General features: G+C 39.7%; 1 protein-coding gene across 1 annotated transcript in view; it reads left to right on the top strand.

Annotated features, from left to right (window-relative positions):
• The window catches only part of LOC136885387 (gastrula zinc finger protein XlCGF8.2DB-like), a 54,086-nt gene extending 26,873 nt beyond the window's left edge, over positions 1–27,213 (top strand). Inside the window, exons 3-5 of the mRNA XM_068230270.1 lie at positions 6,613–6,695; positions 25,116–25,442; positions 27,204–27,213. Of these exons, the coding sequence (XP_068086371.1) occupies positions 6,613–6,695; positions 25,116–25,442; positions 27,204–27,213 (420 nt within the window). The remainder of the gene's footprint in view (positions 1–6,612; positions 6,696–25,115; positions 25,443–27,203) is intronic.
• Positions 27,214–27,837: the final 624 nt, after the last annotated feature.

Genomic DNA, 27,837 nt, shown 5'->3' on the forward strand with positions numbered 1-27,837 from the left:
CAATATGAGGCTGACGTATTTGAGCACCTTCAATACCACCACACTGAGTCAGGATCGAACCTGCCAAGTTGGAGTCAGAAGGCCAGTGCCTCAACTTTCTGAGCCACTAATTGTTATTTCTATGAAAATAGGGCAGCAGGTAAGCTACTATGACCAGCATAGTGAAAGAATTATTGTCGTCAAGACAGACACCAAACCAATGCCCACCACAATAGTGCAAGTCTATATGCCTACTAGCTCAGCGGATGATGTGGAAGTCGAAAGAATATATGAAGAGATAGAAGATTTAATACAATATGTAAAAGGTGCCGAGAATCTAATTGTGATGGGAGACTGGAATGCAGTGGTAGGCCAAGGAAGAGAAGGTAGTACAGTAGGAGAATTTGGATTGGGACAAAGAAACGAAAGAAGAAGTTGGCTGGTTGAATTCTGCACTGATCATAATTTAGTCCTTGCCAATACTTGGTTCAAACACCACAAACAACGGCTGTATAGGTGGACGAGACCTGGAGACACTGGAAGGTATCAAATAGACTTCATTATGATTAGGCAGAGATTCAGAAACCAGGTGTTGGATTGCAAAACTTTCCCAGGAGCAGACGTGGACTCTGACCACAACTTGTTGGTCATGAAATGCCATCTGAAGTTGAAGAAATTGAAGAAAGGAAAGAATGCAAAAAGATGGGATCTAGACAAGTTGAAAGAAAAGAGTGTGAGGGATTGTTTCAAGGAACATGTTGCACAAGGACTAAATGAAAAGGCTGAAGGAAACACTATAGAGGAAGAGTGGAGAGTCATGAAGAATGAAGTCAGTAGGGCTGCTGAAGAAATGTTAGGAAGGAAGAAAAGATCAACTGAGAATCAGTGGATAACTAAGGAGATACTAGACCTGATTGATGAACGACGAAAATACAAGAATGCTAGAAATGAAGAGGGCAGAAAAGAATACAGGTGATTAAAGAATGAAGTGGATAGAAAGTGCAAGGTAGCTAAGGAAGAATGGCCGAAGGAAAAGTGCGAGGATGTCGAAGGTTGTATGGTTTTAGGAGAGGTAGATGCTGCATATAGGAAAATCAAGGAAATCTTTGGAGAAAGAAAATCTAGGTGTACAAATATTAAGAGCTCAGATGGAAAGCCACTTCTAGGGAAAGAAGACAAAGCAGAAAGATGGCAGGAACATATCCAACAGTTGTATCGAGGTAAAGATGTAGATAATTTTGTTCTTGAACAAGAAGAGGTTGTTGATGCTGATGAAATGGGAGACCCAATTTTGAGGTCAGAGTTTGACAGAGCTGTGAGTGACCTAAATAGGAACAAGGCACCTGGAATTAATGACATTCCCTCTTGATTGCCTTAGGAGAAACCAGCATGGTAAGGCTATTTCATTTAGTGTGCAAGATGTATGAGACAGGAGAAGTCCCATCCGATTTTCGTCAGAATGTTGTTATACCTATTCCCAAGAAAGCCGGTGCTGACAGGTGTGAAAATTACTGCACTATTAGTTTAGTATCTCATCCCTGCAAAATTTTAACACGTATTATTTACAGAAGAATGGAAAAACAAGTTGAAGCTGAGTTGGGAGAAGATCAGTTTGGCTTCAGAAGAAATGTAGGAACCCATGAAGCAATTCTGACTTTACGTCTGATCTTAGAGGATCGAATCAAGAAGGACAAGACCATGTACATGACATTTGTAGATCTATAAAAGGCATTCGATAATGTTGATTGGAACAAGCTATTTTGATTCTGAAGGTGATTGAGATCAGATACCGAGAACAAAGAATTATCTACAATATGTATAAAACTCAGTCTGCAGTAATAAGAATCGAGGGCTTTGAAAAAGAAGCAGCAATCCAGAAAGGAGTGAGGCAAGGCTGCAGTTTGTCCTCTCCCCTTTTCAGTGTTTACATAGAACAGGCAGTAAAAAAAATCAAAAAGGAATTTGGAAAGGGAATCACAATCCAAGGAGAGGAAATCAAATCCTTGAGATTTGCCGATGATATTGTTATTTTATCTGAGACTGCAGAAGATCTTGAGAAGCTGCTGAAGGGTATGGATGAAGTCTTGGGTAAGGAGTACAAGATGAAAATAAATAAGTCCAAAACAAATGTAATGGAGTGCAGTCGAATGAAGGCAGGTGATGCAGGAAATATTAGATTAGGAAATTAAGTCTTAAAGGAAGTAAATGAATATTGTTACTTGGGTAGTAAAATAACTAACAATGGCGGAAGTAAGGAGGACATGAAATGCAGATTAGCACAAGCAAGGAAGAGCTTTCTTAAGAAAATAAATTCGCTCACTTCAAGCATTGATATAGGAATTAGAAAGATATTTTTGAAGACTTTCGTGTTAAGCGTGTCATTGTATGGAAGTGAAACATGGACGATAACTAGCTCAGAAAGAAAGAGAATAGAAGCTTTTGAAATGTGGTGTTACAGAAGGATGCTGAAGGTGAGATGGATAGATCAGATCACGAATGAAGAGATACTGAATCGAATTGGTGAGAGAAGATCGATTTGGCTAAATTTGACGAGAAGAAGAGATAGAATGATAGGACACATCTTAAGACACCCAGGACTTGCTCAGATGGTTTTTGAAGGAAGAGTAGGTGGTAAGAACGGTAGGGGTAGACCAAGTTATGAATATGACTGGCAGATTAGAGCAGATGTAGGATGCAATAGTTACGTAGAAATGAAAAGGTTAGCACAGGATAGGGTGGCATGGAGAGCTGCATCAAACCAGTCTATGGACTGATGACTCAAACAACAATGGTGTGAAAGTTCCTCATGGGTATCTCTGTAAGTACCTAGGTATTCATAATAAGGAAAGATCCTCATTGGGGTTATCACATAAACAGAATTGAAAATAAAATTTACAGATCTCTTCATAAGATTACTGTATGTGGTTGTTCAGGAGTCATAAAGGAGAGGGCATAATAATCTCCGGTAAGGCCAAAATTAGAGTATGGGACCATCACCAGTATTACTTGATTAGAGAATAGGAAATTATCCACTGAAAGCAGCTCCATATTTTGTGGGCAATTTCTGACAAAACAGTAGTGTTACAGAAATGTTGCAAAGTTTGGGCTCGGAAGTCTTGGAGAAAGAAGACACGCTGCTCGACTAAGCGATATATTCTGAGATGTCAGTGGAGAGTTGGCTTGGAATGACATTAGTAGATAAATAAGTTTCATCTTTAAAAATAGGAAAGATTTCAATAGGAAGATAAGTTAGAATTCAAGTAGACCTTTTCTCATATACAGTTAAACCTGCTTTATACGTAACTCGGTTCTACGTAATTCATATTTGTACGTAATTTCCTTTAGGTCCTGGCAGAATATAATTTAAAAGCGTGTTAATTAAATCTTATTTATATGTAATCCGTTTATACGTAATTAATTACGTAATATGTAATTAAGTGCCAGTGAAATATAACTGAGTTTTGTGTAATTATAATGAGAATGTGCTATTTTAAAAAGAAACTACTGTATTTACGAAGTTTCCTCTTTGTCGGCGTAGGAGCAAATAGAGCGATCGGGTTTTGGTGCTGAAACAGAGTTTCGCCGAGTGACATTGTTGACCCTTACTTACTGGCGGACCGAGCTCGATAGCTGCAGTCGCTTAAGTGCGGCCAGTATCCAGTATTCGGGAGATAGTAGGTTCAAACCCCACTGTCGGCAGCCCTGAAAATGGTTTTCCGTGGTTTCCCATTTTCACACCAGGCAAATGCTGGGGCTATACCTTAACTAAGGCCACGGCCGCTTCCTTCTTACTCCTAGACCTTTCCTGTCCCATCGTCACCGTAAGACCTATCAGTGTCGGTGCAACGTAAAACAACTAGCAAAAAAAAAAAACTTACTGGCGGCTTTACAAAGATGAGCCCCCTTCGCTCCTTCTCTACCTTCATCATTTTTTAAGACGCCGCCAAAGATTAAGGTACATTGTAAGCAAAATGGGCGGTTTCGGTGCGTAAACAAAAGAAAATACAGTAAATTTGTTTGAATATGAGAATTTCTTTCGTGGGAACAACGGAGAATAAAATGTCCACGATGCCGGTATCTTGTGTTTACTGTTGAACAGTAGTTTTGTCATTCAGTTGCTTTTGATTATCCATGGAGAACAGAAAAGGGAAAAGTTATACGAAAAGTGGACGCTAATCCGCACAAAACAAAAACTGAAATCGCTTCAGACTTAGGCATTGCTTATACCACGCTATGTACAGTCATCAGTAAAAGAAACGCTATTTTGGATGAGTTCTTAAAACTGGGTTCAAAATCAGCAAACGCAGCCATCAGCAAGAAGGATGGTACCTAGATTTGAAGAAAGCACTTTTCACATGGTTCCAGCCATCTTGCGTAAGCATCCCTAGGACGTCTCAAGCCATCTTGTGTCTCATGATAGCAGCCACCATCTTGTAGAATTAGATAACTGCCAGTGCCAAAGGGCTTAAGTAGGAATCGAACCATTGATCTCATCATTAGACTATGTTTTTCTTGTTCCTGATACTGCAAACCTGAGTATTAGGCAGAAAAATTTTGTCCGTTTTGCTCTACGATACACCGTTTTCGAGATATTTAACAATTAGCATTTAAGCCCCAAATTTAATGAATCGAACCAGCACGGTACGTTATACTCTCTACCATAGCTAGACCTGATCATGTTACGAAGACTCGCTTCAATACAAGCTAAACCAGAGCATGGCTGCAGCTCTACCAATTAGTGCAGACATGCTGAAGGCAAAGGCGATAGATTTAGCTAAAATGATGAGTATCATTGCTGCTTTCAAGGCTTCATTGGGATGGTTGCAAGGATTTAAATATCGTCATGGAATTATAGGGAGAACAATTTGCGGTGACTCAAAATCTGCAGGCGTCACGGTGTAACACTGGAAAGAGGAGGTTCTGCCGGGTATCGTAAGCGATTATCAGCCTCCAAACATCTACAACTGTGATGAAACCGGCCTATTCAACAATCTCCTTCCTAATAAGACATTAGCTGAAAAAGGTGACTCATGCCACGGAGGGTAGAAAAGTAAAATTCGTGTAACAGTACTTCTCGCCACCAATGCAGGTGGATATTACAAACTTCCTCAAACTACCTCCAACAACGCGGCGGTGATGGACCAGCTACAAGCGATAGTGACATTGGAGATGGAGATAACGACTTGAATCTTGACACCTGAACTGAGTGAAGTGTTAAGTGCAATTGAAGTGTGTAGGCGTTACATCAGTGCGAAAAGTTGTAGTGAAAATGCTTTGAATGCATTACAAAGTTTGCTAAAGGAGGTTTTATATTCTTAATGCAAGAAAAGTGAAACAAGCCAAACTATCTGATTTCTTTAAGGCCGGGCCAAGTTCAAAATAATATTTTCTGTCTTAATGTATTTATTATTTGCAAGGCTTTACACATGTAGGTCTATTCCGTTGGTTTTTCAGTAAATATGTGATGTATTGCATAAGTTTGATTTCTAAGTAATTCTGAGTTACAAGTAGTTTTTTCTCTTCCCCTTGATATTCGTATAAGTCAGGTTCAATTGTATATTAATTTATATGAAGAGATGGTAGGGTTTGAAATAATTTACCAAGGGAGTTGTTTTATAAATTTCCAAATTCTTTGTTTGCATAAACAACCGATAAACAATCTGGCACCCGGGTGACTGCCCTAAATGCTGATTGATAGATTTTATGATCGATTGATCTTTGCTTGTTGGTCTTAATGTGATGTGCAGGGAGGGATGATGGATATTTCTATGGTTATAATCCAGGCATTGACCACTTGCTGAAAAGTGGTAGGAATAATATGGAATTATTTGATATTACAGTGAGGTGTTTCAGGAAAGAAGATATATAGGAACATGGAATACGCCTCCATGGCTCAGGCGGCAGCGCACCGGTCTCTCACCGCGTGATACCATGGTTCAAATCCCGGTCACTCCATGTGAGATTTCTGCTGGTCAAAGCGGAGGCAGGATAGGTTTTTCTCTGGGTACTCCAGTTTTCCCTGTCATCTTTCATTCCAGCAACACTCTCCATTATCATTTCTTTTCATCTGTCAGTCATTAATCATTGCCCCAGAGGAGTGTGACAGGCTTCGGCAGCCTGCACATTTCCTATTCTCACCACTAGATGGGGCTTTGTTCATTCCATTTCTGACCCGGTCAGATGACTGGAAACAGGCTGTGGATTTTCATTTTCAGGAACATGGAAGGCAACAAAGAAGTAACATGTCAAGTCATGTATAGAAAGATGAGAACATGGTAATGTGAATATAAGAGTTAAGGAATATAGCTAGTCAGTGTGGGAAGGGGGATCTACAGAAAGGGACAGAGAAGCAAGGAAGGGTAGTAGGTAAGATTTTGGAGATAGTCTTTGTCCTTTCAAGTTTCTCTTTCTCTGTTACTACATCATCTAGTCCTATCCTATTGTGTGTTCTTTAGATGTTCTTATCTGTCTTATCACTTGTATGTTCCTTTCTGCTCTTATGTGTTTACATTGGGACATAAATTAATTATACTTCTGTTCTGCCAGTATGAAATTTATTTTCTCACCTGTTTCTTGTTTCTATATTTTTGTTCCTCGCCTCTTTATTCTGTTTTTCTTATTTTTTACTTGTAGCCTTCTACCGATATTAAGGTGGAAATATCCATGGAACAAAGTACGGTTGATCAGCTTGTGCCGTTCATCAAAGAAGAAACACAGTACGTATACCAGAAACCCCATACAGTGTGGAATGTCTTGTAGCTATTCAGTGCTGTGTTCAGTAGTGGGTGTTTTATCTCTGTAAGCAGGCCATTTACATCAATTTAATCCTTTCTTTACAAGGTTACCGTACATTTAAACTCCAATATCTTATATCTTTTGGTTGAAATTACCTAACATGTTCAGGAAATTTAAGACCATATTTAATGTTACTTGATGCAGTTTTAGTGAATATATATCTGCAAAAAATCTCTAGTAGAGCTAGGTATAATTATTTCAAATTAACATAATTTAGCTTCATTAATCATTTTGTTGATGGCTCAGTTCAATAGTGTGATAACAGAAGGAATTTCATTTTAAAAATTATTTATTTGGTTAGAATACATTTTTTATGATCTTTGCAGATCTACTGTATAAGTCAAATTCGTCTATTTGAGGACATCAATGCAGAATATGTATTTTAGAAATGAAGTTTTGAAGTAAAACATCCACATTGTTGTATCCGTAGCAAGGCGATAGCTCAAGATATTGTGGTATTGAACTGAAGTTTGTTCCAGTGTTGTGGTCACAGTAGATGATTGTAGCCTTTTCCTACTATTCACTTTAGTGCTCATTGTCAGTCAAGATTTTGTACTGTTTAGATTGCAAACACATTCATACAATTATTATAAATTAATAAAGTGTACAGCTACAAGTAAAGTTTTAAATTTGTGCAGGTGGCCTGAAAAATTGCCAGAATTCTTCACCTATGTGATTTTTATTATCTCATAAATGTAGGTAATTAATGATGTAATGATATAATTTTATTTCAAAATTGTTATTATTATATCAGTGGCATAACAGAGTAGCACAGGGTATATATTGTTTTCAAACTTGTAATGTGGTAATCTCCTTTGAATTGTGGGTATGCCATTGGGTTATTTGTTAATTACTTTTTTACTGTTACACATTTGTTGGTTACTGCTTGAATGATGTTTGATTGTCAGTTGTGTGCTACGTGCAATTTGATTGTATAAGCTCGAACTTGTGCTGTCAGCTGCACCTTGACAGGATATTGATTGTATCGGTAGGTTCTGCAGTGGCTTGTCATAGCCTAAGGTTTGACTTCAAACCACATTGGTGATGGAAACTCGTACTTCTGAAAAGTTTATATGATTTTGTGGATGGTTCAAATCTTCTCGTCTGTTATGTGATGCATTGAATTGTTCTTACTGTACATTTACAACTATTGACAGGAAATATTCATTTCAGTCCTTAGAAATGCCCGGTACCAGCTTATATTCCCTCATTAATTGTAGTAGAGCCATGCACACAACTGAAGAATGCCAAAATATGTTAACTCTTCAAGGTACGAATTTCCCTGTTTCTTTGTAATTCTTGTGTAACACGACACAATAGGCTATTTTAGAGAACAGTCTTGTAATATGAACACAGACAAGAAATGTTGATTATGAACACTTTTCACACACACACAAAATTATTATTCTGCAATGCATATTCCTATATTTGGATGGGGTTTAATTTTGTTTTCTTCTTCCTGTTATATCTTGTTGAGAGGCATTGTCTAACCATCAAAGCAACTAGACTTTTGCATGTAATCTTATTCCTTGGTATAGAAGGCAAAGGACACCATCTATTGTCTACATAGCTTAGTCAGTTGAATTTATTTATTTATTTATTTATTTATTTATTTAAACTATATTCTATAATTTTATCTAACCTACTCTCCTATAATATTCATGTAATATATCAAAGTATCCTCCTCTGTAAACATCGTGACCTAGCCATGGTGGGAAGGCTTGCATGTCCCAGTAAAGCAGATAGCTGAGCTGCAAGTGAAACTGTATTAGATGGGTATCTGTTGATAGACCAGTCTAATGAATCGTTCATCGAAAGGGGAGTAGCAGCCTTTTGAAACTTGCAAGGGTGGCAGTCTAGATGATCAACTGATATGACCTTGTAATGATACTCAACGTGGCTCAGCTGTGTTATAATAATAACTTCGTGTGGCTATTTCTAGCTGGGTGTAGCCCTCATAAGGCAGACCCTCCGATGAGGGTGGGCGGCATCTGCCATGTATAGGTAACTGTGTGTCATGGTGGTGGAGGATAGTATTATGTGTGGTGTGTAAGTTGCAGCGATGTTGGGGACAGCACAAACACCCAGCCCCCGAGCCATTGGTATTGGCCACTCAAGGTTAAAATTCCCGACCTGTCTGAAAATCAAACCCAGGCCCCTCTGAACCAAAGGCCATTATGCTGACCATTCAGCCAACAAATCAGACTTAGCTAAGTTGATATTGCTACGTGGCTGAAAGCAGCGTGAAACTATAGCTGTAGCTAACTACCAAGGACATGCAGTTCTTTTTGTATGAATGACATACTGGTGATGGTTTCCTCCTAGATAAAATATTCCAGAAGTAAAATAGTCCTCCATTCGGAACTCTGGGTCAGGACTACACGGGAGGGAGCAATCTTCAGGAAGATGGATACTGACATTCTATGAGTCAGTACATGGAATTCTGAAAGTTTGAATCATTGTGGTATGTTAGAGAATCTGAAAAGGAAGATGGATAAACTAAAGTTGTAGTTTGTTCAAGTGAAGTATGTTGGCAGGAAGAGCAGGATTTTTGGTCAGGTAACTACAGAATTTTTCAACACAAAATCAAATATGGGAACTGCAGGAGTTGGTTTAAAAATGAATAAGAAAATAGGGCAGCAGGTAAGCTACTACAACCAGCATAATGAAAAGATCATTGTTGTCAAGATAGACACCAAACCACAATCGTGCAGGTCTATATGCTTACTAGTTCAGTGGATGATGAAAATGAAGAAATCAAAAGGTTATATGAAGAGATAGAAGATTTGATACAATATGCAAAAGGTGACAAGAATCTAATTATGTTAGGATGTGTTAGGAGATTGGAATGTAGTGGTAGGCCAAGGAAGAGAACATAATACAAGGAATGAAAGAGGAAGCCAGCTGGTTGAATTCTGCACTAGTCATAATTTAGTCCTTGCTAATACTTGTTTAAAACACCACACGACAGCTGTATGTGCAGACAAAACCTGGTGACACTGGAAGGTATCAAATAGCCTTCATCATTATTAGGCAGAGGTTCAGCAACCAGGTGTTGGATTGCAAACCTTTCCCATGAGTAGACGTGGACTTTAACCGCAACTTGTTGGTCATGAAATGCCTTCTGAAGTTGAAAAAATTAGAGAAAGGAAAGAATTAAAGGAGATGGATCTAATCAAGTTTAAAGAAAGGGGATTGTTTCAAGGAACATGTTACACAAGCACTAAATGAAAAGGCTGAAGGAAACACAACAGAGGAATAATGAATAGTCATGAAGAATACAGTCAGTAGGGCTGCTGAAGAAATGTTAGGGTGGAAGGACATCTAGGAATCAATGGAAAACTCGGGAAATACGAGATCTGATTGATGAACAACGAAAATACAAGAAGGCAAAAAAAATGAAGATGGCAGAAATGAATACAGGCAATTAAAGTATGAAGTGGATAGCAAGTGCAGGATAGCTAAGGAAGAATGGGTGAAAGAGAAGTGCAAGGATGTTGAAGTTTGCATGGTCCTAGGAAAGGTAGATGCTGCATACAGGAAAATCAAGGAAACCTTTGGAGAAAGGGAAACTAGGTGTATGAATATTAAGAGCATCGATGAAAAACCTTTTATAGGGAAAGAAGACATGGCAGAAAGTTGGCAGGAACATATCCAACAGTTGTATCAAGGTAAAGACGTAGATAATGTGGTTCTGGAACTAGAAGAAACTGTTGATGCTGATGAAATGGGAGGCCCAGTTTGGAGGTCAGAATTTGACAGAGCTTTGAGAGACCTAAATAGGGACAAAGCAGCTGGAATTGATGACATTTCCTCAAAATTACTGACTGCCTTAGGAGAAACCAGCATGGCAAGGTTATTCCATTTAGTGTGTAAGATGCATGAGATAGGAGAAGTGCCATCCAATTTTCAGCATAATGTTGATATACCTATTTGCAAGAAAGCTAGTGCTGACAAATGTGAAAACTACTACACCATTAGTTTATTACCATATGCCTGAAAAATTTTTGCATGTATTATTTAGAGAAGAATGGAAAGGCAAGTTGAAACTGAGTTGGGAGAAGATCAATTTGGCTTCAGAAGAAACGCAGGAACACGTGAAGCAATCTTGACTTTACGTCTGATCTTAGAGGATTGAATTATTGATAAGTCCATATACATGGCATTCATAGATCTAGAAAAGGCATTTGATAAAATTCATTGGACCATGCTATTTGAGATTCTGAAGGTGATGGGGATCAGATACTGAGAGCGAAGAATTATCTACAATCAGTAAGGAAGCATAAATCCAGAAAGGAGTGAAGCAAGGCTGCAGATTGTCTACCTTCCCTTTCAATGTTTATATAGAAGAGGCCATAAAGGAGACCAAAGAGGAATTTGAAAAGGGAAGCACAATCCATGGAGAGGAAATGAAAACCCTGAGATTTGCTGATAATATTGTTATTTTATCTGAGACTGCAGGAGATCTAGAGATATTGCTGAATGGTTTGGACAGAGTATTGGGTATGAAGTACAAGATGAAAATAAATAAGTCCGAAACAAAAGGAATGGAGTGCAGTCGTCCGAAGTCAGGTGATGTAGGTAATATTAAATTAGGAAGAATGAAATCTTTAAAAAAAAGCAGATGAATATTGTTACTTGGGTAGTAAAATAACTAACGATGGCAGAAGTAGGGAGGACATAAAATGCAGACTAGCACAAGCAATGGAGGCCTTTGAACATTGGAAGTGAAACATGGGCAATAACAAGCTCAGAAAGAAAGAGAGTAGCAGCTTATGAAATATGGTGTTACAGAAGATTTCTGAGGGCAAGATGGATAAATCAAGTCACAAATGAAAAGATATTGAATCAAATTGGTGAGAGGAGATTGATTTTACTAAATTTTATGAGGAGAAGAGACAGAATGCTAGGGCAGATCTTGTTCAGTTAGTTCTTTTAGGAAACTGTAGGTGGTAAAAATTATAGGAGTAAACCAAGGTATGAATATGACAAGCAGGTGTAATATGTAATAGTTATATAGAAATGAAAGTGTTAGCACAGGATAGGGTGGCATGGAAGGCTGCATGAAACCAGTCTGTGGACTGATGACCCAACAACAAGAACATCAAAATATTTTTGAAGAAACTAAAAGAGCTGCATATTAACATGGTGAAAAAACACACAACGTAAAATGACGAAAGGAATGAAACAATTCACTTACAAGCATAACATTATAGAATTTCACCTTACAATACATAGATCTTTGATTTCCACGATTTTTATGACATCATTTAATTGTAATACCAATATAAATGGTCCGTTATTGGACATTATAAATTTTCCAGCTAACTCATTCCTGGTTGCCAGCGTTTCGCCCCCGTGTGCTAGGCTGGGCTCATCAGTTGGTACCTAGCACACCCACCAAGACGCTGGATAGTGCATACCGTGGAGGCCACTGCGTAGGCTAATTGTAGCCACCGGCAGTGCCAATGCACTATGAGACATTGTCTCATTATCAAAAATTGATGCCTGCTTGGCCATCAGATGATGTAGATGTTGATTCCCACAGGGAATCAGAAATAATTGTTCCGAATGAGTAAATTTATAATACCAATATAAATGGTCCGTTATTGGACATTATAAATTTTCCAGCTAACTCATTCCTGGTTGCCAGCGTTTCGCCCCCGTGTGCTAGGCTGGGCTCATCAGTTGGTACCTAGCACACCCACCAAGACGCTGGATAGTGCATACCGTGGAGGCCACTGCGTAGGCTAATTGTAGCCACCGGCAGTGCCAATGCACTATGAGACATTGTCTCATTATCAAAAATTGATGCCTGCTTGGCCATCAGATGATGTAGATGTTGATTCCCACAGGGAATCAGAAATAATTGTTCCGAATGAGTAAATTTATAATACCAATATAAATGGTCCGTTATTGGACATTATAAATTTTCCAGCTAACTCATTCCTGGTTGCCAGCGTTTCGCCCCCGTGTGCTAGGCTGGGCTCATCAGTTGGTACCTAGCACACCCACCAAGACGCTGGATAGTGCATACCGTGGAGGCCACTGCGTAGGCTAATTGTAGCCACCGGCAGTGCCAATGCACTATGAGACATTGTCTCATTATCAAAAATTGATGCCTGCTTGGCCATCAGATGATGTAGATGTTGATTCCCACAGGGAATCAGAAATAATTGTTCCGAATGAGTAAATTTATAATACCAATATAAATGGTCCGTTATTGGACATTATAAATTTTCCAGCTAACTCATTCCTGGTTGCCAGCGTTTCGCCCCCGTGTGCTAGGCTGGGCTCATCAGTTGGTACCTAGCACACCCACCAAGACGCTGGATAGTGCATAACGTGGAGGCCACTGCGTAGGCTAATTGTAGCCACCGGCAGTGCCAATGCACTATGAGACATTGTCTCATTATCAAAAATTGATGCCTGCTTGGCCATCAGATGATGTAGATGTTGATTCCCACAGGGAATCAGAAATAATTGTTCCGAATGAGTAAATTTATAATACCAATATAAATGGTCCGTTATTGGACATTATAAATTTTCCAGCTAACTCATTCCTGGTTGCCAGCGGGGGCGAAACGCTGGCAACCAGGAATGAGTTAGCTGGAAAATTTATAATGTCCAATAACGGACCATTTATATTGGTATTATAAATTTACTCATTCGGAACAATTATTTCTGATTCCCTGTGGGAATCAACATCTACATCATCTGATGGCCAAGCAGGCATCAATTTTTGATAATGAGACAATGTCTCATAGTGCATTGGCACTGCCGGTGGCTACAATTAGCCTACGCAGTGGCCTCCACGGTATGCACTATCCAGCGTCTTGGTGGGTGTGCTAGGTACCAACTGATGAGCCCAGCCTAGCACACGGGGGCGAAACGCTGGCAACCAGGAATGAGTTAGCTGGAAAATTTATAATGTCCAATAACGGACCATTTATATTGGTATTATAAATTTACTCATTCGGAACAATTATTTCTGATTCCCTGTGGGAATCAACATCTACATCATCTGATGGCCAAGCAGGCATCAATTTTTGATAATGAGACAATGTCTCATAGTGCATTGGCACTGCCGGTGGCTACAATTAGCCTACGCAGTGGCCTCCACGGTATGCACTATCCAGCGTCTTGGTGGGTGTGCTAGGTACCAACTGATGAGCCCAGCCTAGCACACGGGGGCGAAACGCTGGCAACCAGGAATGAGTTAGCTGGAAAATTTATAATGTCCAATAACGGACCATTTATATTGGTATTATAAATTTACTCATTCGGAACAATTATTTCTGATTCCCTGTGGGAATCAAGATCTACATCATCTGATGGCCAAGCAGGCATCAATTTTTGATAATGAGACAATGTCTCATAGTGCATTGGCACTGCCGGTGGCTACAATTAGCCTACGCAGTGGCCTCCACGGTATGCACTATCCAGCGTCTTGGTGGGTGTGCTAGGTACCAACTGATGAGCCCAGCCTAGCACACGGGGGCGAAACGCTGGCAACCAGGAATGAGTTAGCTGGAAAATTTATAATGTCCAATAACGGACCATTTATATTGGTATTATAAATTTACTCATTCGGAACAATTATTTCTGATTCCCTGTGGGAATCAACATCTACATCATCTGATGGCCAAGCAGGCATCAATTTTTGATAATGAGACAATGTCTCATAGTGCATTGGCACTGCCGGTGGCTACAATTAGCCTATGCAGTGGCCTCCACGGTATGCACTATCCAGCGTCTTGGTGGGTGTGCTAGGTACCAACTGATGAGCCCAGCCTAGCACACGGGGGCGAAACGCTGGCAACCAGGAATGAGTTAGCTGGAAAATTTATAATGTCCAATAACGGACCATTTATATTGGTATTATAAATTTACTCATTCGGAACAATTATTTCTGATTCCCTGTGGGAATCAACATCTACATCATCTGATGGCCAAGCAGGCATCAATTTTTGATAATGAGACAATGTCTCATAGTGCATTGGCACTGCCGGTGGCTACAATTAGCCTACGCAGTGGCCTCCACGGTATGCACTATCCAGCGTCTTGGTGGGTGTGCTAGGTACCAACTGATGAGCCCAGCCTAGCACACGGGGGCAAAACGCTGGCAACCAGGAATGAGTTAGCTGGAAAATTTATAATGTCCAATAACGGACCATTTATATTGGTATTATAAATTTACTCATTCGGAACAATTATTTCTGATTCCCTGTGGGAATCAACATCTACATCATCTGATGGCCAAGCAGGCATCAATTTTTGATAATGAGACAATGTCTCATAGTGCATTGGCACTGCCGGTGGCTACAATTAGCCTACGCAGTGGCCTCCACGGTATGCACTATCCAGCGTCTTGGTGGGTGTGCTAGGTACCAACTGATGAGCCCAGCCTAGCACACGGGGGCGAAACGCTGGCAACCAGGAATGAGTTAGCTGGAAAATTTATAATGTCCAATAACGGACCATTTATATTGGTATTATAAATTTACTCATTCGGAACAATTATTTCTGATTCCCTGTGGGAATCAACATCTACATCATCTGATGGCCAAGCAGGCATCAATTTTTGATAATGAGACAATGTCTCATAGTGCATTGGCACTGCCGGTGGCTACAATTAGCCTACGCAGTGGCCTCCACGGTATGCACTATCCAGCGTCTTGGTGGGTGTGCTAGGTACCAACTGATGAGCCCAGCCTAGCACACGGGGGCGAAACGCTGGCAACCAGGAATGAGTTAGCTGGAAAATTTATAATGTCCAATAACGGACCATTTATATTGGTATTATAAATTTACTCATTCGGAACAATTATTTCTGATTCCCTGTGGGAATCAACATCTACATCATCTGATGGCCAAGCAGGCATCAATTTTTGATAATGAGACAATGTCTCATAGTGCATTGGCACTGCCGGTGGCTACAATTAGCCTACGCAGTGGCCTCCACGGTATGCACTATCCAGCGTCTTGGTGGGTGTGCTAGGTACCAACTGATGAGCCCAGCCTAGCACACGGGGGCGAAACGCTGGCAACCAGGAATGAGTTAGCTGGAAAATTTATAATGTCCAATAACGGACCATTTATATTGGTATTATAAATTTACTCATTCGGAACAATTATTTCTGATTCCCTGTGGGAATCAACATCTACATCATCTGATGGCCAAGCAGGCATCAATTTTTGATAATGAGACAATGTCTCATAGTGCATTGGCACTGCCGGTGGCTACAATTAGCCTACGCAGTGGCCTCCACGGTATGCACTATCCAGCGTCTTGGTGGGTGTGCTAGGTACCAACTGATGAGCCCAGCCTAGCACACGGGGGCGAAACGCTGGCAACCAGGAATGAGTTAGCTGGAAAATTTATAATGTCCAATAACGGACCATTTATATTGGTATTATAAATTTACTCATTCGGAACAATTATTTCTGATTCCCTGTGGGAATCAACATCTACATCATCTGATGGCCAAGCAGGCATCAATTTTTGATAATGAGACAATGTCTCATAGTGCATTGGCACTGCCGGTGGCTACAATTAGCCTACGCAGTGGCCTCCACGGTATGCACTATCCAGCGTCTTGGTGGGTGTGCTAGGTACCAACTGATGAGCCCAGCCTAGCACACGGGGGCGAAACGCTGGCAACCAGGAATGAGTTAGCTGGAAAATTTATAATGTCCAATAACGGACCATTTATATTGGTATTATAAATTTACTCATTCGGAACAATTATTTCTGATTCCCTGTGGGAATCAACATCTACATCATCATTTAATTGTGCGATGAATCTCTGTTAGAAACTCTTGCATTGGCAGGCTGAAGTCAAAGCCATTATTTTTCTGAATGGCGCTGTTGAAGATACTACAGAGTCTGTTCACCGACGCATTATAATGGGCACATGCCCTGGTTTTTCATTTTGAAATGTTATATTTGTGGAATTGAAGTGAGCTACATGGAAATTTAAGAGAAAATGTCGTTCAGGATTATCAATACATTAGCATAGTTTACAATTACAAAATAAATGTTACTGCATTCTTAAGTCTGCAAATTTCGGAACTCTCCACTCTGAAATTTAAAAGGATATCACTATAGGGTACCATACGTTTATAAGTAGCCAGTTTTTTTTTTGTTTTTTTTTTTACATTGTACTTATTTTAAAAATCTCTTTTGTAATTTTTCAATCTGATAGACATATGATTGACACCTAGGGCTTTCAACGATTCTGGCATATTCTATTTTGGTCTAACTATTGCACAGATGAATGCAATTTTGTTTCTTTTTTAAGGTTTTATATTCCTGATAATGTATGACTCAGCTACCACTTTCAGTATATGCGAATTGAGAATAAGCTCATGGTTAAATGAAACGCCCAAGTTCTTTCATATCGCAAACAGATCGTAAATCACTGTCACCTAGCTTGTAAGTGTAGTAGGTGGGAGTTTTCCTTCTGGAGAATAACATTGATATACGTTTTACTGCATTTAAGTACAGTTTATTTTCAGTCACCGACTCCAATACACTTTTCAAATCTAGGTGAAGATGTTTACAGTCATTTATGTTTTAAATACCCTTGAATACTTTGAAACAGTCTGCGTATAGTTGGAATATTTCATTTGTGCAGGCAAGTCGTTGATAAATGCAAGAAAATCTAAAGCGCCTAAATTTGACTCTTGAATTATCCTTGAAGTGACAGGGTATTCCAAGGAGGAATATTTCTGGAAATAAATGAACTTTTTCCTGTGGTCCAGATAGGAACTGAAAAGGTGCCATATTTGTTTTGAGAAACTGAGCAGGTTTAACTTACTCAGCAGGGCGTCATCATTAATTTTATTGGGTAATTTTTCAAAGTTTCTAAATACTACATCAATTTGTCAACGTGTGTCAAGTTTTATGGACACTTGTTGAGTGAAGGTAACCAAGAATACCATCTTTACCTGATATAAGAGGTCATAAATATGTTATTATTCAATTACATAACATATAACATACATTCAAAAACTTTTGCTGACGCGGATAATATAGAAATAGGCCGGTAGTTGTTTATCAATGTGGGATCCCCCGATTTAAGTATGGGGTACGTACGTGATAATTTCCAGACAGATGAAAATATGGATGTTTTCATAATCAAATTATATATAAACAGAAGTGGATGCTTAAGAGCATCTAAACAACCTTTTATCGCATACGGTGGTACTTGGTCTGCTCTTGCAGATGCTTTAGGTTTCAGCTTTTCAAGTGCTTATTCAACTTCTAAAACAAAGTCGTTGATGCGCAATGTATTGTTAGTCAATGATTGAGGGTTAGTTGTGTGGTATTGTACCTTATGCGGGGAATATACTGATTGGAAATAGTCCATAAAACCTTCTACAAATTCATCCTTATTATCTAGTATGTTATTTTCATTTTCTCCTGCTTCTAACGTATGTCAACAAAGATCTAATTACATTATTGGTACCTTGTTCTACTGTCTCAATTTATCTTTTGTGTGCGGATTGAATTTGAGCTCTGAGCTGTTTGTATTGGCGAACATAATGTTCCATAATTTATTTCCGCTTTCTGTAATATTCTTTTCCTTTTAATTTTTGAATTATGCTGTCTGTAAACCAAAGAGGGTATGTTTTGCCATTACCTGTTTTTTCCATGGGAACAGATTTGTTTATAGATGAATAAAAGTTGCAATATCAGCTTCAGTGCATTCATAGAGAGAGTTGCAATTCGTGTCTCCAAGCTTCATTAACAGACTTTCATAGTTTGCTTTTTTCCCAATAATATGAAGTCGGGACAATAGTGTTAGGTTTAGCCCGATGCAGTATAATTCGTAGCTCTATTTCTATGGCCTGGTGGTGTATATCCGCTGGCATCCTGTGCTCCTTATGCTCTTTGTGCATTCAATATTTGAGATATTTTGATTAGTCAGTACTAGGTCTAAATTTTTCTGTTACGATTTGGTACTGAATTACATCAGAACAGTTTATGAAGCATTTGTGACTAAGTTTCTGGATATTCTACACTACATTTGGTAAGTAAGGAAACTTCATAATATGCCTGTATTACCATCAAAATTCAATTTCTTATGGAATGGAACCTTCTTCTTGAACGACGTATTCAAGATGTTGCATCATATCTTTCATAGTATTTGATGGTAACCACAGTGCCATGTCAAAAAAGAAATCTCTGGCAATTAACTGTTTAACATCACAGAATTTATGCATTAATTAATTTTATACAAGAACTTTTAAAACTGCAAGCTTAAATTTGTAATATTTTTCATCAGAACTCGATGTAAAAGTTTTGTAATTTGCCTAATGACATGATGTTCTCTTATTTTCTTGTGAGTGAATGTAAGATTTATTTACCATACCGGTATTTTAATGCTTGAGTGCCTTGTGCTTTATTGGAGTTTAAGTTTGTGCTTCAGTCATGTGACTTTACACTCTCTTCTTGGTTTTCTTGCTTTATATTTTGCTGATTTAATTTTTATTTTCTTGACATACCGTATCTTATTCATTTGTCTTTGGACATTTCTTAATTTTAACGCATATCGCGAAGTACTTACAAAGCCTTTGAATAGATGAACATGACCATTCTTACAAAAATTTCAATCTCAAACCTTCTCAACAGGTAAAATATGTTATTGTACCAACTGTTCCATCATTCCGCATAGGTTCCAGTTGATGATGATTTATGACAGACAGCTACTCAAAATGACGCTTGCAATTACTGTTCAGGACCTGATATTTGAGCCCATAAACACTATTAGAACTTCATGTGCCAATGGAGTTTTCTAAATTTTTATAAGAATTATTATTATTGGGTGCCTTTTTTCAACATGTTTGTTAAAATTACAAGCCATTTCCCTGTAGCTAAGTTTTTGTCGACATACATCTTAGTAGGTTGTTTGCTCATTCTCTGCAACAGAAAGAGCACACGTACTGTTTCAAGAAGCTATGCTAACTTTATGTTTACCACCACTAAGTAACTGTGGATGGGGGCGGTAGAATAAGAGGGGACTAAAAAGGGCCCCCGGGTCATTGAACTTTGGAGCATGGATTTGCAACCATGGGACACTTAGATGAGTTCTGGCTTTGCTTCCACTTACTTGTGGCAGGCTTCTCACTTTCATCTATCCTATCTGACCTCCCTTGGTCAACTCTTGTTCTTTTCCAACCTCAACGCTATTAGGTTTGCAAGGGCTGGGGAGTCCTTCATTTTCACGCCCTTCGTGGTCCTTGTTTTCCTTTGGCCAATAGCTTCATTTTTTGAAGTGTCAGACCCCTTCCATTTTTTCCCCTCTTATTAGTGTTATATAGAGGATTGTTCCCTAGTTGTACTTCCTCTTAAAACAATAATCACCACCACCATCACTAAGTAAGTACAACGCACTTGAAATAACTAATGGATGTCTGTAACCGGCCGGCAAGAAACAGAGTAGGAATCTTGTTCTACATTTAAGCTGTTACACAGTAATTATCACTTCCACCCCCCAAAAGTCCGAGTACCTCAGTGGGATACGGAGACCAATACTCTGTCACTGATCCACGTTGCCTTTCACTGTCCCTGACACACAAGCTGAGATGGTAAAGGAAGGACGTAAGTTTGATTCCTGTCAGGAATTTGAACATTTAAGAAGTGAGATTTCTTCTTGTGGAGAGGCACATGGCCCTGAACTAACCACTTAGTACTCAGGTTCCCTTCACTTGTGGAGAGACACAAGGGCCTGAGCAGACTACTTAGTGTTGAGGTTACCTTCCACTTGTTGAGCAACACATGGCACTTAGCTGACCACTAAGTGCCGCTCATCCACAGTCTTCATACTTATAGACCTGGTCGAGGTGAAAATAACAAATTATTCAATCTGATCATCCGCTATCTGTGATGGACGTAAGCAGAAATATGAATTGCTGAAATTCCTTTCATCCTAGAATACACTGACGGATTCCCCTCTGGGTGGTACTTGTAAAATTACATCAGATATTCAAACTGCCACTGAAGATTAACCCAGATAATCCTGAAATTTTTTTCATTGATTCATATATTTTTCTCAGTAATGTATTTAATGGAGTCACCTAACCATGAATTCAAGAAGCCTTCTTCATTCAAACATTATTTTGTGAAAATAAGTAATATTTAGATACAGGACATAGGCTTTTGGGTAGAGAATTTGAACGTATTAAGTGGAATGCTAGGATGTGTAAAATATCCATTGTTTACCATTTTTTACAATAGAAAATTCACCAATCTTCTGCTTGTTATTCTGCTTCTTCAGTGTTTCTCTTGCCTTGTGGCAAGGTCCGGTGTTGTGGTTCAATGTCTCCAATTAGTTCGGATCGAGCCATGTCTGTATGTATTTTTACAGCTTTCAGGTCATTCTGCACTGTATTGGTCTTTCACTGTCTTGTTCGTCCCTTGCGCCTCCTTCGATAGACTTCCTGTGTATACACTGATTTTTCTGATATATTTTCCTCTCCATGCGGCACATGTTCAAACCAGCGCCGGCAGCTTTCCTAATTCTTTTCTGGATCGATGCAATGCCAAAACGTTTCCTATTAACATTATTTGAAATGTAATCCAGTCTAGTTATGCCAGCCTTCCACCTAAGCATCTTCGTATCCATGATGCTTATTTGGCATTCTACCTTCCTTGTAGCTGGCCAACATTCAGTGCCGTAGAAAATGACACGACAGACAACAGTTCGGTAGATATTAGATTTCAGGTGATCCTTCATCAGAGGGTCACAGGGACACCCCTTGTGATTCACCACTTCAGCCAGGCTGTGTATGTCCTTATGTTGACCTCATCAGTAAATTGGCCATCAGCAGAGATTGTAAAGCCAAGATTCTTAAGTTTCTCTACTCGTGGTATATCTTCACCATCAACATGGATAGTTCCAACTTCTTGAGGATTTAATGTCATGTATTCTGTCTTACCTTTGTTGTTGCAGGGCCATATTGCACTAGTCGATTGCTCCAATCTTCTGTTTGGTGCTGGAAATCAACCTCATTCTCTGCAGCCAAAATTACATCATCAGCATAGAGAATAGTCCATGGGATTGACATGTGCAGGTCTGTTGTAACTGTGTCCATCACGAGAATGAACAGCAGTGGTGAGAAGGCAGAGCCTTATTGGACTCCTGTAGATATGCGGAAGTCATCGGACGATCGTAGGGCAACTTGAACATAACTGCTTGGATCTACCCGCTGAAGAAGGTGCTCTGGAGTGGCATGTTCTTGTAGCGCTAACCAGATTAGGTCATGTAGTACCCGTTAGAAGGCCTCAAGGGCCACAAAACTAAGAGCCATGTAGTGTGAATTGCTTCTGTTTTGCCACAGTTTTTCACAGATCTGTGGAACAACTATTTCTTCAACCATACATCATCCTTAATATCTTCATTCCAAAGCCACGCATCATTGTCAGTCCATTATCCTCCTGGTTTAGTTGTTCCAAGAATAGAACATGCAGCATCTTTCAGGTTAGTCTAGCTTGGTTCGTTGTAAGTTTGGGTAACTGATGAATCCTTTTGTCGAAGTTTGGGTAAGTGACGAATCCTTTTGTTGAAGATTTGTTTAAAGACCTCCACCACATTCCTAAGAAATCTGATTGGGCATTAATTTGAAAATTTGGCTGAGCTCCCCTTGTTTTTGTTTGGATGCTCCATCGCCAATCTGTTGGTATTTGACCATCTTTGATGACTTGGTTGAAAAGCTGTGTTAACCGTACTGCTCCATCCTGCCGTTGAGATCATCTGTACTGGTGGCTTTCCTTGGTTTCATTTCCTTCAGATCACCCTGGAAATTGGTGACTTCAATTTCCTTCATTGGTCCTTCAACAGCGGAGGTAAATTCTAAGATCGAAATTTCATCAAAGTAGTTCAGCTAACATTCCCGCAGCAGCAGATTGCCTGTTTCATCATTGATGCCATAAAAGCATAGGATGTCTAGCCAATAAATATCCTACTCGCCTTTGCGTTGGTCAAGTTTCACATATAGGCCTGCATACCGCTTTGCTTTTGTTACGGTAATCACCTTCGATTTACTAGGGGCTGCTTTGTAGGCATTCAAACGAGGTGGTGTTTTAACTGACACAAACTTGTGGAACAGCTATTTCTTCAACCGTACTGCATCCTTAATATCATCATTCCAAAGCCACGCATCATTGTCAATCCTTCATAGTCCTTGTTTAGTTGTTCCAAGAATAGAACGTGCAGCATCTTTCAGTAAAGTCCAGCTCACTTCAGCTGTAGTGATTGGTGAAACAACTTAACCTCCTTAATACACCATAATTTGATTCCTTTTGGTCTATTTCTGGTGAAGTATTGGGCTCATGGCAACTTTATATGCAGCTTACAGATGACTGGTCGATGTTGCTCCACAACAGTTTCTTAAGGAACATCTGTGAGATTCTGTCGTCTCAAGGATGTTATCAATCTGAGTTCCTGGGAGCCACTGTTGAACGTGACTAGGTGAGTATCACACTTTCTGAACCATGTGTTCACAATGATCGGTTTCTTCATAATCGAGAAGTTGTTGGCCATTGCTATTCTTCTCTCTATATCCATATCCGCCCTGTGCCCTGTGGTCTTCCTTCCTCCGTGCGACATGTCCAGTCACATCACGACGAACGACAAGATCGTCAGCGGTCTTATTGTCAAGCAATGTCAAGAAGGCATCTTTCGTTTCTGAAAGAAAAGGAAACTCTTTCCTTCCTTACATAGCAACAATATCCACTGTGTACAATTCAATGTCCTGTTATTACGAATTGTGGCTCAAGCCTTGACCCCCCTGTTGGTGGGGGCGGTAGAATAACACACACGGTATCCTCTGCCTGTCGTAAGAGGCGACTAAAAGGGGCCCCAGGGGCTCTGAACTTTGGAGCGTGGGTTGGCGACCACGGGGCCCTTAGCTGAGTCATGGTATTGCTTCCACTTACTTGTGCCAGACTCCTCACTTTCATCTATCCTATCCGACCTCCCTTGGTCAACTCTTGTTCTTTTCCGACCCCGACGCTATTAGGTTTGCGAGGGCTAGGGAGTCTTTCATTTTCATGCCCTTCGTGGCCGTTGTCTTCGTTTGGCCGATACCTTCATCTCTCGAAGTGTTGGACCCCTTCCATTTTTTCTCTCTGATTAGTTTTAAATAGAGGATGGTTGCCTAGTTGTACTTCCTCTTAAAACAATAATCACCACCACCACCACCACCACTCAAGCCTTGATTTTCATGCTCCTTTCAGTTGTAGTGTCTAGGGAGCACTTGTAATGATATTCAATGATGTGATAGTTTGCATTTGGGTTCAAATATTCTAGGATATTAGAATATCGTTATCAAATACTGCAACCTAAGCCATAATATTTGTCATCATCATTATAATGTCTAGGACAGTTTGATCTGGAGACGAATTGAAACCATCAAAGTTAGGGCATGAAATGTCATCTGCTTGTTATCTTCAGCTTCTCCAAGATTTCACTATGATTATTGGTTTCATTGTTGCCTACAGCCTCTGTGAAAGATAGCAAATAAGACGTAGACTGATGTAATACATGGTAATGAGTATGAACTTCTTCATATAAACCTACCATCCAGAATGTAGAACAGCTCTGTTTGACTGCACATAAAATCTATGTAACTAGAAATAACACATTGTGTCACACTAGATTGTTACACTGATATGCTAACTATGTACAAATACAAAGCGTTTGTTTGTGTCACATTATATCATATTTACAAATGATTTGCCATGGTTAAGCAGATCTTGCTGACTATTGGCAAACAATGACCTCAACTTTGTTAATATCTGCAACACTGGGATTTCCTCAAACAATAACAACAAGGGCTTTTACAAAAATAACTACACACATGCCACAAACCTTAGAGTGGTTAAACAAGATCAAAGCTCCAAAGCATATGCCAACTTTAAATAGGTTGATAGATTCATACAGATTTCAATAGATAAATGGTTTCTGGGTGTAATAGCTTGTGCTTCTCCTTTAGGCTGCACTGCTCTTCTCATACATTCTTTAAATGAGGTGGTCTATGAGTTCGTACATTCTTAAATCAGAAGACAATTGCATGTGATAGCATGACAGTAGGCATTCGAGAGAAAGGACGCATCATATCCTCACAAAAAGTGAGAGCTTTTGAAATTAAAGACTACACTCTGAATTTGACCTCAGATGATTTTTAACCTCAGGAATGTGATGTTCATTAGTAACAAGATCTCTGTGTGGATATCAGTGAGTGAAGTGTTCAGCAAGAATTCCTCTATGTGAGACATGTAGTGGAGTTGACTGTTGAACTATTTGTCACATGGTTTTAATTTGTCACTGTAGGTTGATTCCAGGGGTGAACAACGCAGATCTTCCAACTCCGGATGGCGGAGCAGCATATCTCAGGTGCGATAAGTGCGGTAAAGTCCTGGTCAGGAAGTTGAATCTAATGCGACATCTTAAGAGACACAACGGGTTTCGTCCATTGAAGTGCGATCACTGCGGAAAGGTGTTCAGTAGCAAAAGCAGCGTGTCGGAAAACGTCGTGGTCCCAAAGGACCAGGTGTTCCGTTTCTTAGAGAAGCCTTACAGTTGTAATATTTGTGGCAAATCATTTAGCCATAAAGTCCGACTAACTGTCCACATCAAGACTCACACTGGCGAGAAACGGTATTTATGCAATACCTGCGGAAAGTCTTTTAACCGGAAAGACAATTTAATAACTCACACGCGGACTCATACTGGGGTGAAACCAAATTACTGCAATGTATGTGGTATGTCTTTCAGCGCGAAAAGTAATTTAACCACGCACATGCGCACCCATACAGATGAGAAACCGTACGTCTGCAGTATATGTTGTATGTCTTTTAGGTGCAAAAAACAATCAACTATGCACATACATGAGCACACAGGTGTAGCGCCATACTCATGCGTTATATGTGGCAAGTCCTTTATCCAGCAGTACAATCTAACCAATCACATGCGTATACACACCGGTGAGAAGCCATTCTCTTGCTCTATCTGCTGCATATCCTTTGCCCAGAAATTCGGGCTGTCGAGACATATGAGAATACACGCAGAAGAAAAGCCGTACTGCTGTGATATCTGTGGCAGGTCTTTCAAACAGAAAGCCTATGTAACCAAACACATGCGGATGCACACGGGAGAGAAGCCATACGAATGAAATATCTGCTGCATGTCCTTCACACACAAAGGCATGCTGTTGAGACATCTGCGGACACACACGGATTTGAAGTCATCGAATTCTCAGTAATCCTATAATGTGTTCAGAAAGTCGTGGAACTTACCCATTCTCATGAGGACTGGTATGGGAGAGTAGCCATATTGCTGGGTGTGTCGTGGTAAATTCTTCGCACGCAGCACGATGCTGTTGGGTCACAAGGACGAGAAGGGTTTCGATTGCCCTGTCATTGTCATTTATCACGCCGGCCTAAAGCTGCACGAGTGGTCGGTGTGGCAGAAGACCTCCAATCCTTGAGATGTAGCCACGCACATACACACAGGAGAGAAGTATCAAGTTCTTCAGCCAGAAGAGCACCCTCTTGCCAGTACTCATGTTTTACTTGGGAACTGCCCATCCCATCGTGCCATTTTCTCAGAGATAGGCCCTAGGCCTACTGGCAGCATAATGACACATTAGTTATCTCGTCATCAATCCCAAATATTATACATCCGCTGGTTCTCAGGTCTGAACGGCCCTTTTTGCTGGTTTAGGACTTCGACAGAAGGGGCCATCTAGATGCGAGAATAAGAGGAAATCTGCAAGAGCACAGAATAATCACATGACAAGGATTAATGCAGGTGGCAAAACTCTAGAAGTGCACGAGAAAAATATTGAAACGATTCAATAAGCAATTGAAAGGAATACATAAGTGCCGAATCAAGTCATAATAGGGTATGAAAATTGAATTGTTACTGAAAAACGGGATTTATGAAGACTAAGTTCACCTGTGCGCCCACTTTCTACACCCACTTTCTACATGGCACTTGCTGGTTCCTTTGAGTAGACCAGTAGCCCAAAACTTTACTTGTCCTGTTGGCTTTTGTACTATAACATTGTTTCTGTTAACCTGTTCTGAATCAAAATTGAAAGTAGAACTTCTGTGCATATAGCTATTCATGAAAATCACGTAGTGCCCAATGAGGCATCTGTAAGGACTTGTATCTCCAATGCTGCAGTATAATTGTGCTTAGGTTGCTCCATTTTTCTTAACCTAGTGGCAGGGAAACGGCCACCCACTACCCTCTAATGAATCCGTAAATAATTCACTAAAAATCCTTTACATCCCATCATTGCAAAGTGGTGGAATGTCAAAGAGACATCCTGTATACCGAAGCCTTTTTATCACATTGTAATGATATTTACCTGTTCTAGAACTTCGACATGAATTCTTGACTCTTGTGTCTCAGGGAGTGTTAATAGGTCTTCATCACTTGTACATATGACTATCGGATATCAAGGGAGGCCTACTTACTTAAATCAAAAGCTAATATAAACTGGCTATGTTTATTGAATCGAAAACAATGAAATATTACAGCCATTGTGTTTACAGATATGACAGTAAACAGTGGTCTGCAGTCAATGAGCTTCGTACAACGCTGAGGCTGGACGATTTCAGGATTAAATTAGTATTCATACAAAGCAATGCCTGAAGGGCTATTTGCAGAAAATAACTTTGAGGTTAACACGAAAACAACAGCTCCATAAACAACTGTGGGTTAAGCTTCCTATTTCTAACATGTCTCAGTATCAGGAACTGATCTTCAGATGTTCCTTAAAATTATGGCTCTCCACTGACAATCAGCATAGGTCAATTTATCTAAACCCTTAATTGAATCTTTGTAACCTGCAAATTACAATATTGACCTATTATTATCATTAATATTTAGAAATTTCATGATCCGTATTGAAGTGGGATTATAATAATTGAAGTTAAGAGGGTTCCTCCTATTCAATACAAAGATATCTATTAACGTGAATGGCAAATGCTGGGGCTGTACCTTAATTAATGCCACGGCCACTTCCTTCCAACTCCTAGGCCTT

The sequence above is a fragment of the Anabrus simplex genome, chromosome 14 (genome assembly GCF_040414725.1).
Source record: "Anabrus simplex isolate iqAnaSimp1 chromosome 14, ASM4041472v1, whole genome shotgun sequence".
NCBI lineage: Eukaryota > Metazoa > Arthropoda > Insecta > Orthoptera > Tettigoniidae > Anabrus > Anabrus simplex.